Consider the following 14,990-nt stretch of genomic DNA (forward strand, 5'->3'; position numbering starts at 1 on the left):
AGAAAGCAGTTTAGTTTAGACAAGCTTAACAAACTGTTCCATCTGTAATTAGATATAAATCTGCCTTCTTGGATTGGGGATGACTCCTAGTCACATGCTGGATTCAGAGTTTTCCTGCTTGTGGTCTGATCCCTGGCTGCTGCTCTGCTCTTTGAAGGGTCAGAGCTAAGGTTCCGAAAACAGACCTTTAAACAAAGCCCTGTGTTTGTTAGATGTGCTAATTAAAGGTGCTCTTTAGCATGTTAGAATGGGTGATGCTCTTCCAGTGTGCACAGAAGCCTTCTGATAGTAATTAAAGTCTTGTAACAAGCAATACTCTTGAAGCAAACTCCTTGCAGATGGACGTGGAACCTAACACAGCTAGAGGACAGTAATTAAAGTCTTGATTCAAGCCGTCTGCATTTTCTAAATGTTTCTGCAAACATGTAGCTTCTGCTGTTTGTGGAGGTTTTTGTGCTCTGAGGACAGAATGGAGTAGGGTCCTGCTGCCTGTTCCCTTCTGCTGAGGACTGGAAGGACAAAATGACACAAGTCTGCTCTGCGAAAGGATGCAAATCCAAGCCTGCACAAACATTAAACTCTCTTGCTTTCCATCAGGCCACCGGCACTTTTCTGCTACTTTCTACAGCTTAAACACGACTGTGAACTAATCTTGCTGGGTAGTTGCCAGACTGGCTTTTTTTGCTTGGAAAGTGCTTTGTAAACAGATGTAGAAGCTAACCTTGGATCTGGGAATGTTTCTTTGAAGAGAACAGTTCATCCTGTAGATGTGTAAAAATATCTCTTTGCATATTAAAATACCTTGCCACCCTAAGGAAGCTGTAAGATGAGGCAAGCGTCCAATAACTCCTCACTTTGCCTTCTGTTCGAAGGATAGAGGGAAGTGCGTATCAGCTTAGTGAGAGTTAATTAGTCAAAAGTATGTCCTATCCCTTTCCATTTAGAGTCCACTCCAAATAACAACCTGTTTCAGCCACCAGGTGCTTGGTCCCAAAAGTGTTTTGGCCTTTGTGTGCAAGTAGCACAGCTTATTACTACTATTGAAAGATATGCCTTAACTGCTGTAAAAACATCTGTGAGATTCCACTCAAGATCCTCATTTTTAAACTAACCCGAACTGCATTTAATTTTGTGTGATATTGCACAGTTCCCCTTTCAGACTAGGAAAAGAGGCCACCCTCTTAAGAGCTCTGTGAGAAGAGACAGGCACATAGCCAGACCATACGAACAGATGGTCTGGTTGGGAATTGACACCTTCCTATAACCCCCCATGCTGCATGCACAGGAAGGCTGGAAATAAGGCATATTGTTGCTGAGTCCCTGAAGCTGTGACACGGTTAGGAGATGGGTTGTTGCTCTTGCTGAAAATACCATTTGCAGGAAGCCCTTCTATGCCCACAGTCTTGCTCTGGTTAGCTTAGCTGTGATGACTTTGGGAAAACAAACCACAGAATAAAATAACCCATCCTATAAAACTTGGCTGTTAGCCTGAGGGCAGAGGTGGGAATCCCATGACCTGCACGAGAAGGCTTGGAAAGTGCTCGTGTCAGTCATGTAGTGTCTCTGAAGTTTGCTCCAACATTTCTAGGTCCAGTCAAATAGGCTGATGTGCAGAGATACTTGTCCAAGTGCAGTACTTTGGTAAGCAGCAGTGTGCCCGGGTCTTATGTGGTACCAAGCTGCATGTCATCAAGATCAGCCTTTGCATCTGGAATTCATGTGTTTTCTGCAATACTGAGGAGTCTGTTTTCAGGCAACTCAGACCTACAGAGCAGAAATACTAGTTTGAGTGATGAGCTACAGAACAAAGTCATCAGGGCTCGTGGCTTGGCAGCGTGCTGCACTCTAACACCTATTTAAAATATCCCAAGAGCGAACTGATACGGTCTCTATCTAGTCACATCTCAGAAGCAGCTTTCTGGTTTGATGGACAGAATACCAGTCCTACCACTGGAAGTGCAGGATTCATGCTGTGAACAAGTCTGTGACGGCTGTTAACACCAGCTTTTTTAGTGTTCTTGAGAATATTTTACATTTAAACCATTTTAGCTTTCCAGACACCAGCAGCAGTTCTGAGTGCCTTGAAACACAAGGAGAAAAGTCTGATGGTTCCAATACTAGAAATGAAGCAGTGAGATTTTAGCTTGTAAGGTCACTGATGAAGGCAGGGTTAACTGCACCACTTGCCTCTAAACAGCAGCATTTCTTTACAGCCTGTAAATGTCTCTTATGTTATCTAATACCTGTTGATGAGAACAATGTGCTTGCAACATCAGGTAGCTTCAGGCTAACCCTTACCAGAGATGAGTTTATCCGTGCTTGGACAACCTAGATGAACCACTTCTTCCTTCATGAGCTACTCCTTCAATACCTGTGCTGTCTAGGTAAGCCATACGCTAGCTCAGGCAGGATAGGTGGAAATTAACATTGAATTTTTAGAAGCAGGGGGATTGAGCAGCTGCTCTTAGCTCACCAAGAGACTTCATGATCTTCACTTGAAGATAAGCCAATACCTACAGAATTTTAGGCCATTTTTTTTAGGCTTCAAGGATTGAAACCTGAATGCATTTCCCAGTGTGTACTACTCCACTGGGGGAGGCTGCCTTCCAGGAGGCTGAATACCAAGCTCTTGAGGTTTTATTTTATGTGGATCCAAGCTGCTCTGTAAAGCCAGAGTCTTGGAAAGTCTCCTGGGGGCATGAAGGAAGTGGAAGATGAGATCAGCTGGAAACTTCCAAACTCATTTTGCATCTCACATACGGACTTCAAGTTTATAAAATTCTGCTGATTTCTAAACTTGGATGAATTGAGCTTCTTGATGGATTTTAGGACCTGTTTCTGGGCAGGCTAACCAGTCATGGTGTTTAGGCTGTATAATCCACGAAAAGAATGTGAAGCTGCTTCCTTACCAGATAGCAACCTGTGTAGTTGGCAGGGCTCATACATCTCCAACAGACAGCTAGCTTCTACTTGCCCTGCACTCTAGGAAGCCAAATCCTTGCTTCTAGGGTCATCTAGTCCCATGTGTGCATAAGCTTGTGTGTCTTCAGGGATCTGCAAGCTCTGCAGGAATGTGTGAGGAGTCTGAGTGTCCATAGGCAGTTGTACAAATGCGCACAAAAGAAAGTAGTCACAAACCTAGAGGCTTGAATGTTGTATTTCTGCCATAGGTTGTGATCTAGGCCTTCCTAGACCTTCACCTGCTCAGCTTCAGAAGGGGACAGCTAGCCTGAGGAGGTGAGGGACAGAGACTAAGGATCTTTGCTTTAGGAGAAACTTTGAAATTTGAAGAAATCGTGGATGCACCCTAGGACTTGAAGAGTCTGTAGCTGTAGGCAGGACCTGTCCTTCATTTCATTTACCTGGCCACCAGAAGCAGTCTTTCCTTCTCCCTGTTGTGGTTCTGCTCAGATTTGTGGCAGGATGACTACTGTAGCAGGTGCAGTAAGGAAGAGGAAGTTTGGTTTTTGTTTTTTTCTTCCTGTGAAGAGCGGTAGGTACCTGATAGAACTTGGACAGTGCTAATCTCTGATAATGCAGTTAGGTAATTAAAACAGCAGATGAGCAGCTATTTGGCACAGTAAAGGTGAAACTGATGCACGAGTCTCTGGCACTGAAGTCAGACTCTTTGTTGTATGAAACAATTAATATTAGTTAGTAGTATTTCAGATGCTCACGGGTATAACCACGCTGGCAGGGAATGGTGCAGATGGCTGCAGATCTCTTTTCCTGCCAGGCTTTGCAGGACCGACTCCTCTTTCTGTGGTAAAAGTAGACTAGAACAGATGATGCAGTCTTGCTTCCCCAACTGCAAAAAAAATCCCACAAGTCCCATGGAAGAAAGCCAGTGCCAATTAACATGACGAGGAAGTGCTCTGTCTCAGGATTGCAGCCTGAGATAATTTAGATTGCTGGGCCATCTGCTGTGACACTTTAAAGTCTACCTCTTTCTAGCAATAGCTGAGACTAGCAAAGGGATCCAGCCTGGTGCTAAACAAAGGCTCCAGCAGTCGTGATCATTGTTTCTTATCTCGTGCAGTTAGCTAGGAGGCTCCACCCATTACTAAGGACAAACGCTTGGCTTCTAACTTGGCCTTCAGCTGCTGAAACCAATCCAAGTAGCAAGGCATGGTGCCAGCCGTGACTGTCTGGGGAGGGATCTGCCACCACAGCAGAGGCTGTGTAGCACAGTACTGCTTTAAACGCACAATTCCTTTGTCCTTTCCCGTCATCACAGCTAGCAGCCCTCCTGCTCCTGACCAGAGGTGCAATGGAAGTGTTACTTGACCTAGACCTGGAGTGGAATTCATCCAGAATGAAATTGGTAAAGCTGTCGCAGCCTTTGTTTTAAGGCCTGCGACATCCCACAGAACCCACGGCTGCAAGAATGTAGTCGAGGAGACTGGAGTAAGATTCCAGCCTTCACAAACCTCTGTCCTGCTTAAACAGTGTAAGATGTGATAGTGTGGTTATTGTCATCTCCTAACAGAACTGGTGAGGAAAGTCCCAGATCTCATGAACATGGCTGTAAGCTTCACCTCTCATCCTTCCTCCAGTTGTTCTAACACCTTGATATAGTATTGTTATATATTAGGCATATTCCATTGTACTTTTTAAGCTGTCATTTGGAAGGGTTTTGTTAACAGGCTTTCAAGAATCTCCTTTGTAATCAGGCTTAAACTGTTTCCAGAAGTTAATTCATTTCCATACTGGAAGCTTAGGACTCGACTTACTGCAGTTCTGGCACAACTCGTCTGACACTAATGCTTATTGCACATGGGCAACGAAGAGCTGCCTGTACCTTTTGGAAATAATAACAGATTTGTCTACATCTGCTGCGGTGCCCCAGGGCTTTCTTTGCTCTTTACTTTGCTCAGCCAAACTCTCCCGTCTAGCTGAATTGCAGATTTTCTGAACCCATCCTCTGCTTCTAATCCTGTCATGACTTCTGTTTGCTCTGTTTTCCTGACTCTAACAAAACTCTTTATCTCTTGATTTGTTGTATCCTTGCGTCTTCCTGTTTTACGGGTTACTGCTAAGCTGAGTCTAAGCCAGATGCTGCTTCTGTGGTTCAAGATGTCTGCTTCGTGTATGAGCTGGCAAGCTGTGCCATGTTCATCCTGTGAGGACAAAGAGCATCTTGAGTGCCTTACCTTCTGATTCTTGCTCATTTGCGAGTTAAATCTGCAGCATTTCATCTGTTGGCAACCACTTCTGAGTGGTTTCTGCTGTGAGAATGCATCTAACCTTGCTGTCAGTAGGCAATAGTTCAGACCAGCCCTTCCCAAAATGTCTAGGCTCTCTCATTCCCCAAACGAGAATATATTTCCCTCCCTACTGCACAAGCCAGTCCTCAAAGTGAAGAACAGCACTAGCTGCAGGGCTGTGAAAGGCAGAGGGGCTGTCTGTAAAATCAGTGTTCTCGTGGTGGGTTTGTAACAGACTGCTAGGAACTTAGCCCCATTTTTAGCTGTTGTCAAAGGCAGACCTTCATAAGAGGCCTTAACCTGAAGCTCTCACCTGTAATTCCCAACCCTTGAGCAAAGGATGACTACTTTTGAAGACTGTCCTGGACTATCCCTGTCCAGTTGGGACACAAAAGACAGTTGCGTAAGGAATACCGATGAACAAACAGGATCTTACCCAAACTGGATTGCTTAGCTAAAATTGCATGTTTCATTTAATCCCTTAAAGACTACATAAAGCTGGAGCTAAGCAGTAGTCCTGGGACTAGATGCTACTAGTTAATGTGCTGCCCATGAGCTGTAGTGATATTTCTGCAAGGCTAGCAACCAGGGAAACCTCTGTCCTAACAGGGGAAACACTCTGTGGGTAAAATCTTGTGCTACTACTACAAACAAATGAAAAACCACAACGCCCACTCTTCTATGAAAAGAAGAGCCTTGGATCTTTGGCTCTTTCTAATACTGATGTCAGATGTTCCTACGTATTATACAACTTGTCACATGCTGTCAGCTAGCTCTGCAGAGAAATCAGAGCAGAGAGCACATGCGAAGTTTGCTGTGATATTTATGCAAAGTGGAGTAGCTACTAGCTGTACGGAACAGTTGGTTTATATCAAGTTGTAAGACTTGAAGGTGTGAGAATGTAATAAGTTTTATCTATGAAAACTTATTTTTTTTTTCTTTCTGTTGTGTCAGTTTCAAGGAATTACAGGCTTCCGAAACCCTTGTGTTCCTCTTTCTAAAATGGTCACTTGCAGGATCTTTTAGCTTTCATCATCCCTACACACTGGATGACGCTCTTGGAGTTGTGAGGATGGGAATGAGGACCTCTCCAAAGCACTGTGTGTCCGTGGGCCCTAAGACTCTAAAGGGAGCTGCGTATAGGCACAGTTAATGAACTGGCTGCAAAGCCTCTGATTACAAGTTTGGCCTCCTGTCTCAAATACGGGAGTCTCCAGAGGGAAAGACTGACTCATGCCAGTGGACTGAACTGTTGCCACTTTGCCTGAAGCCTGACTTTTAAGTAGGTCTCCTAATTTGCCTAGCTATTTTGTTTTCATAGTCTGAGTTGGTTCACTGTTGGTTAAACAATATTTTTACTTCCTGGTAGAAATAAACTGTGTTGCTCTGTATTAAGGGGAGGTAGAGAAGTAATATGCTTTCTTCACAATGTACAATTTAATATTCAAACTTCAAACCTTGAGGGACTGCTCAGGTGTTCTGGAGAAGGCTGATCCTTGGAGCTGCTGAGATGGTCTGAAAATAGCTAGAAAGAAACAGAAATATCACTGATCCATGGCATCTATAAGAACACTGTACTTTATGGTGAATCTGTTCACTTACCAAAAACTTACTGTTTTTTTCCTTTCCAAAACAGGATCTCAGTCTACCCAATGGCACACCTGTTGACACGTCTAGCCCAGCCTCCTCCTCATCTCTTCTCAACAGACTACAGTTGGATGATGACTTGGATGGGGAAACTAGAGACCTGTTTGTTACTGTCGATGATCCCAAAAAACACGTGTGCACAATGGAGACGTACATCACATACAGAGTTACAACAAAGGTACAACACAATGTTTTCCTTTCCTACCGCTTTTTTTCCCTTCTAGTTTGTTGGTTTGGCTTTTAAAGTATATTCTGGATGTTTATGCTTTTTGTTGTTTTGCTTCATCTTAAGGACAAGAACTTAGTGTCTTTCAGTACCTTGCAATTGTGTTGATAGTGTGACTTCTCTTAGCAGAACTGTTACTACTTCATTATATGAAACAATTTAGAACTTTTAATGTGTCAGCTTAGATCTTGTCTATGGTTCTTAGATAGAACTGTTTGTGAACTTGAAAAGCCCGTTTCCTTTAACTTGAAAGATTTTTCATATAAAGTAATCTGACACTCATTTGGTTTGAGTTACTTCCCCTTGAAGGGAATGTGCCTTGTTTATTCACTGTTAATCTTGCATTTAGTGTCTTAGCCATTCTCTGAAATTCTTTAAGCTCGTTGCTTAAGTGTCCATCACACATCTTCTGTCAGCCATTTATCTAAATCATAATATCATAATCTTGATCTTAATATAAACTAATCTCCATGCAGTTGTCGATACAGAAGGCTATGTAGCTGCTGTTAAAGCTAGGTAAAAATACCCTAAGAATGCTATTGCTTCTCAAAAAAGTAATGTAGTTTTTTTAGCATGTGTTGTAGCTCAATCATTAATGCAATCTAACTACACTAATAGGAAAAGCAATCTGCAAAGTCCACTGCTCTCACAACTGGAATTTTAATTTATGCTAACTAGACATTCTCATTAATATCAGCTTCTCAGTGATGTTGACATCTGTTTGGGGCACTTGCAGTTACCTAAGGTGAGAAGTTTTCACTAGCTTCACTATGATTATACTTTATCCACTTGTCCAGAAAGATTAGCATTACTGTGGCCTACTTAGATTGCACTCTATACTGGAGAGAATATTTTCCTTTGGGGTAAAGAAACCTTTACAGGCCACAGAAACTTTTTTCAAAATGTCTGCTCAGAAGTTCCACTTTCAGGTTGCACATTGGAAAATGTGGTTTCTTGAAAATAGCAGCTACCTTGTACTGCTGGCTTAACTTTGGCCTGCCATTCTTAGTTGCTCTAAGTGTTATAATCTTGCAAAAAATACCATTTCTTAACCACTAGAAAATGCTAAGTATTGCAGGAAACTTGTGTATGGTGCGACTCAGCCCTTGGCTAAGATCAGAAGGAATGGGAAGTGTAAAACATGAGATGCTGCTTCCCACAGTCTAACAGTTAAATTTGGCTAAAGCTCTTTCTACCTTAAATTGAGACCTCATTATTTTGTCAGGTATCTCTACACAGTGACACCCTAATCACGTTCTTCTGCTTGGAAACCTGTGTTTCATATGAGTCCCCTTCCTTCTTAAACCAGATCCTAGAAGGTGTGTAAGGTATTTACTGTAGAGCAGATTTATTACCCAATAATGCCCTTTTCTAGAAACAAAACAAAAAAAAAATCACCCATGGATTTTGCATATCTACCTACCTGTCTGTTAATAGTCCCTGCATCTCACTGTAGTACATAAATCTGCTAGATCACACCATTACAATACTGTTATGAAACAGCGCCAAATTCATCCTCATCAGTCACCATGAACAGCTCACCTGTTTGAGTTTATAACTTCTTGTAAACTTCTGGAAAACCTCTAGGGTCAACACCTCTAGTACTGTCTACTATTGTTTAAAAAAGACTGGTTGGATGTTTAGCAGTATTAATGATCTGACTCATTCTTGATATACAAACAAGTCTTCTTTGATGACAAGCTAATTGCCCAGGCAGCTATTGTAGCTGAAAGCAGTAATTAAACGTGGCAAAAGCTGCATAGGAATAATCCTTAAACAGTGATCAAGATAGGTGTTGATGTTTCAGCTTCCAGGTTGTAGATCAGAGCCCTATGGCAAGCCGTGTTCCTGTCCTCTGTTTAAGGCCATGCCTTTCTGCCACCTCCTTTACTTTCTTGCATGAGAGGGGTTTGAGACCTGCTGAAGGGCTGAAAGGGTGTCTGATGGCTCTGGATGAGGACGCAAGGATGAGGATGTCTGCTTTTTCTATTTTTTATGCATCCCTTCTCCGCTTAATCCTACCCGAACCCTAAGGATTTGGATAAGTTTAGGTCCTAGATGCAGTTATGTTGAAGTCTTTCCTGCAGTGAAAAGCAGCATCACTAAATGGAAGAGGGAAGTGTAATTGCCAGTACTGGAGCACTGTAACATGTGCTTGTATCTCTGACTGGGAGCCATTGTAGAGAAATAATACAACCCTACTACGGTCATGTTTTTTTATTACCCACTAACCCCCTTTTTTTTGAAAGTTCTTCCATCACAACAGCAAAAAAGACGGGTCTTGCAGTATGCCCCAGACTTCCTATCTGTTGATATCATTGTCAGCAGGTAGTGGTGGCTGAGGAAGAGTCCAAAACAATGTCTTGCAGTGAAACTGAGAAGGAGGTGTATAGTTAACTCGGTCCTGCTTGTACCCCTGCTTTCACAGCTTCCTAATAAGAGCCTGATAGCATTCCTCAGCCTGTCTTCAGGATAAACACTTTAAGAGAAAGTTTTCTATAACAGCAGAATAAGAATCCCCAAAAGAATGGGGACAGCAAGTCAGACTTGGCTCTGCTGACAGTCTTTTGTACCCCGTTTTCTTCTTGATAACACAATTTTTCTTGTACGAAGAGACCAGTGAAGCCAAAAAAGAGCAGATGGGTGAAACTTGTGCTGGAACTTTGGCCTTGGCTGTAATGACTGAAGTGTCTCAGGTGTTCTTGATGACACCTTTGATCCCTCTGGAGGGATTTTATCTAGAAGATCTTTTCTTTCTGAGGAATGAGAGGGAAAATCAATCTTACCTTTATGCTGTGTAACCATCTCTCCTGACAGAAGTATAGGAGTGCTTCTAATTCTGCTTTTGTTGTGCTTTCTAGGAAGGCAAGGCATTCTTCTGTGCCTTCCATGGAAGCCTGAGCAGCTGTGTGCCATTCCTCAGTGTCATGCAGTTGCTCTGCAAGGCTGAATGGAGAATGCAGGCTTGAATTGTATACCTCTGAATTGACTTGAATTCAGTCAATGCTGAAGTGCAGGTCTTATTTTCTTTTTCATATCCTTCTGCCCTTGCTTCCAGTGCACGCATTGAGTAGACCTGAGTGCATGAAACAGCTTGATCTGTAGCAAGGACCAGATGTAAGTGCTCTTTGTCAAGCAGGCTGAAGTATGAGAGGTGAGCAAAGCTATGAACTACTAAGAATATCAACCTTCCTACATTCCCCCCTGCCATTTTACTGTTTTTCTCATAAAAGATTTTGCCCCAGTCTTAAATAGTAACATGGGGGAAATATTTAAAATGTCTAGCAAGTCAGAGACTAGAACTAGGGTAGGAAAATAAATTCTTGCACATAGTTGTCACAGACTGGCTTCAGGCTTGTCTGCTAACTGTTTTCAGGAAAGAGAAGAAACACCAAGATTTGGTGTCTGCCTTAATACTGCTTCCAACAAGAGGTAAAACTGTCTGTAACCCTTCCTGCTTTTCCGCAAGTCAAACCGAGCCTGGAATACTGCAGTGCTGACTTAGTGGAAGTGTGCTGGAGTCTTCAGTAAATCCCTGGAAATGTTGTACATTGGCTGAGGTCGAGATCAGCCACATAAATTTTTCAGCTTCCTTTAGGAGAGATGTGTGTCCTTGCAAAATGAGATTTATGAATTCTACTAGGAAAACGGGAGGAACGCAGCTCTGTCAAAAATGCACACACTTCACTTGCCATCCCTGGATGGTGGCAAGACACTCTTCCATTCTGCGTTCAGTCCGGAAAAAGTAACTTCTGCTAAGCTAATGGACAACTTGATCTGAAGTCCAAATTCTTTCGGCATTAGTGAGGTGTGGTTAAAACCTTGAAGGGCCCTTATGTTGTGTCCAAATAGTCTTGACAAGCTTATTTGCTGTCTAGATTTGACAGGCCATACAGCGAACACTGAAATGCTGATGTGTTTTCATGTGGTTCCCTTTAAGGAACAAAGCCTGATATATGGAAAACTTTAGAAATCTAATGGCAACAGTTCTCTAGAGATGAGTGATAACTAACGTTAAACTTGTATAATGGGACTGAACCCGCTCAAATCCTGCCTCCCTGCTTCTAGACTAGGTAGCACCTAATGGTTTTCCTTAACTGTTAGTGGACTACTGGTTAGTAAGGTTCTCAAAGCTAACAGATGGGATGCTTCACTTTCATTATACTGCAGGGCAAGACACTATAGTGTGTAAACATGCCAATTACTCTTACTCACTTACTGTATGCGCTCTTTTCAGAGGACTTTGCCCAGTCACAGACAGTTCATAAAAAAAAAAAAAAAAAAAAAACACCACACCACGCTCTCCCCATTGTGAAATGGCTACCTTTTTATTTTAATTTCAGGTGGTTTTGTGTAAGGCTGAAATACAGGTGCCCTGCTAACAGAGCAAAGCAGTCAGCAGTCAGCTGTTTGTATTCCTTGTCTTCCTCTAGCATAATACCGTTCAGTGTCTTATTCCAAACAAGTGAAAATGGTTCATATGAAGTGTCAAAAACTTCACTTCTGCTGAGGCACTCTGCCACATTAAATAAGTTGGTGCTGCCCTAATGTATAGCTGACTAAAGCACAAATCCACAGTGAATATCTTAAGTCTTGGCAGTCTTTCATTTGCAAGTATGTGTGCTCCTTTGATGAGCGTTCATTATGTCAGTCCATGTTCTTAATTGTATACTTCTTACCGCACTTACCAGGTCAGAACGAGGATGGGCAGAGCTTGGTGTCTTCTCTTTATTTCTCTATGCCTTCCTTTTCTAGAAAACAAACCATTCCATAGGTAATATCATATTAGTATGCTGTTTATTGTGTATTAAAGCTGCTGTTATGTTGATAGCCTGCTAAGGCTGACAGCTCCTCCCTGAAGAGACTGCTGGCATGGACGTTGCACAGGATCCCTTCTGGGGATTAGTGGGTCTGATGTGTAATAACTGAGGAGTTAGAGCCATCCACAGATTGCGTCTAAAGGCTGCCACTTGGCTCTCTGCAAATAGTGCTCTGTGTGGCCATTGCCATCAGTCCAGAAATAACCACAAAATCACAGCTGGAATTTAGCAGATGGTGCACTGTCTAGGAAGAGTGCAGAAACCTGGTGGTTTTTGGTGGGTTATAATGGTAGAGGCTATCTGCCTTCCAATCAGGGCTGTCACACTACCAGGTTCTTTAGCAGAGCCTCCTGGTTGGGACATAGTTTCATAAGTGCTGCTTGACGATTGCAATACGTGCTCCCTGAGCAGCTGCATACAGTCAGCTTTCCAGGCTACAGACTGTTCAAGGACTTGATAAAACAATTGCAAATAGTTTTTCTGCATACCTAACTTCTGTCTCAGACTTGTAATGGCAAATTTAACTCCTTGCCTTAAAGAATGAAAACTTTAATGATTTAACTTAGGGTACTGATATCTGAAATGTAGCATGCACGAATTTAATGTAAACCAATAGATTTCTTCCTCTCAAAAATCAACAACAATCATCCTTCGGCAGACATAGCAATGGCTTATGTTCCAATCTGATAGCCTTGAAGGAGTATAACAAGCCTGTAGTTTCCAGAATACAGAACACTGGTGAAACGTTCCTCACCCACGGTGAGGAGTAAACAAGTCATAAAATATCTTTGCTTTTAATTCTTGATTGCTAAGTCCTGTCCTTGGAATAAAGATCATACATTCTCTTCACATGGTAACTGCCAAGAGATAAACACGTGCACAGTGCTCTCTTCTTCCCAGACCACTCCTGTAAAATTTACTTGACTAGAAAATGTAATGAAGTTCCAATAAACTTTAAGAATACATCAGATCCAAGTAGACATTTTTCTTACTGTTCTTTCCCTCTGCTCGAAAGGCCAAAGGATGTTTCTTTCATGCCACTTGCAAACTGCATTTTGTGGTGGAGTCCTAGTACAAAGCTTGTCTGTCCTCATCCTTGCCAGTGATGACATTTACTCCTAAAGTCTGAGGTGAGAGGTTTCAGTGTACACTAAGCTTCTCCTGTTCTTGTTTTCCAGACCACACGAGCAGAGTTTGATTTGCCAGAGTATTCTGTGCGTCGGCGGTACCAAGACTTCGACTGGTTGAGAAACAAGCTGGAAGAGTCTCAGCCAACGCATCTCATTCCCGTAGGTAGTAAGCAAGAATCTGCCACTAAGGACAATTGTGTATTTGCCTTTAAATGGTGTAATGTCTCTTTAGCTTTAAATACAGCACTTAATTCAGTCTTCTGCTAATAGAGTGGGAAAAGCTGCCCATTTTTAACTGGTTATGAAGCTTAGACATTTTTCTCAGGTGAGACACCTGAGAGTTGAGCTTTGGCAGCTTCCCACAGGGAAATACGTTTGGTAACAATTCTTGTCCTGTTGTAAGTAGAATGTGCTTGACTTGCTTGCACAATTATTACATCTACATTTCTGAGTATATGAGGCTTACAAAAAAAGCCACACAGGTGTTTCAAGTGCTAGTTTTAGTATTCAAGATGGCCTTTTGAGCTGATTCTAAAGGGTGTATTTCAGGATCACTTGTGTTATCGTTTAAGAGCACAGACTTAAAAATCTTAGCATGTAGCTTGACAGCTATTGCATACATTTGATAGGCAGAGGAATAGCTAAACTACTGCACCCTTTCTTTCTCAGAAGCTGGCAGTCTGGCCACCTTTTGTCATGTGAAGGGGTTACTTATCTTCAGCAGGCTGTATTTTATGCTGTAGAAAATGTGAAGAAGTAGGAAGACAGTGATATCATCCCTATCAGGTCTTTTGAACAAGGAAATCCAAAAAGGTCTGTAGTAGGTAAACTGTGGAGAAATAGCAACACTGCCAGCATACGCCTTTACTTGCCCATTTGGTATGGTGGCTTTTTTTTTTTTTTTTTTTTTTTTTTTTGCTCTCCCTCCCGCAAAAAGGACTAGACTGTATGAGAAGTATTCAGGTAGGCTGTTCCAGGACAGAGAACTATTTAAGTTCTTAATTTCTCAGGGACATGCCTCTGAGTGGAATAGTGGTTCAATCTCTCAAAGATAAGAAATACTTCACAAAATTATGTGACGCTGCTGAAACAAAAAGCTTAATGAGGGGTGGGGAGAAGACAGAAAAAAGAGTGAGCTTGTGCAGGGTTATGTCAGCTGCCAAAGCTGTTTGTCCTTTCTCCCTCCTTGTTCTTTGAGTAGCTGGAGCTGTCCAGGTTAAGCTGCTACAAATTTCTTAGCCTAGGTGCAAGCTGCCAGCCTTGCCTGAAGGCAGCATGGCAGTCAGCTGACAGTCTAGCAGCAGAAGGTGATTCACACCAAGGGAGTCAAACAGCTTTATGACCTGGAATTCGATGCACACAGGACCACACATTTGGTAAAAATGTCACAAGTTGCTCTAATACCAGCCACAAAACCTGCTGCAGAACAAGGCAATCTCTTAAGCCGCCTCTTCTAGAATATGTGGGAGTTGAAGGTCACACTGCCTTTTTGATCTGCCTGTGCACAAATACACTCTAATAACAGTTATGGAATTGCCTATTAATCTCCTCTATACAGCGGTAAGATGGGGAGACTGATGAATGCTTTTGGTATTTATTGCCTAAAAGTAGATGGAGTACAGAGGTTAATGGTAATTTCAGGTGCACGGTGACTCTGGTGTGTTCTGAAAGGAAGTTTCAAGCCATTCTAAGAGCATCTCTGTAACTGGAGATACTGCAATCCTTGGAGGCCTTCTGGCAAACAGAATACTGAAACAGGGCTGTCTTCTGTATCCTGGTACAGTAACTGCGTAAAATTTTTCCGTAAAGAGTGATGTGTCTTCCCAGTGTAGAAAGCCACGATAGCCTATATTTAAACAGCAGCCCAATTGAAACTTAATATGGATTTTTTTTATCCCTTTGGTTACTATAATCTGAGATTTATTCTAATCTGTTCTTTCAAAGCAACAGTAAAAACACA

General features: G+C 42.3%; 1 protein-coding gene across 1 annotated transcript in view; it reads left to right on the plus strand.

Moving 5' to 3' along the window:
• The window catches only part of SNX30 (sorting nexin family member 30), a 52,277-nt gene that overhangs the window by 12,543 nt on the left and 24,744 nt on the right, over window positions 1-14,990 (plus strand). Inside the window, exons 2-3 of the mRNA XM_068666554.1 lie at window positions 6,844-7,032; window positions 13,079-13,189. Of these exons, the coding sequence (XP_068522655.1) occupies window positions 6,844-7,032; window positions 13,079-13,189 (300 nt within the window). The remainder of the gene's footprint in view (window positions 1-6,843; window positions 7,033-13,078; window positions 13,190-14,990) is intronic.

Source organism: Anas acuta, chromosome Z (assembly GCF_963932015.1).
Source record: "Anas acuta chromosome Z, bAnaAcu1.1, whole genome shotgun sequence".
NCBI lineage: Eukaryota > Metazoa > Chordata > Aves > Anseriformes > Anatidae > Anas > Anas acuta.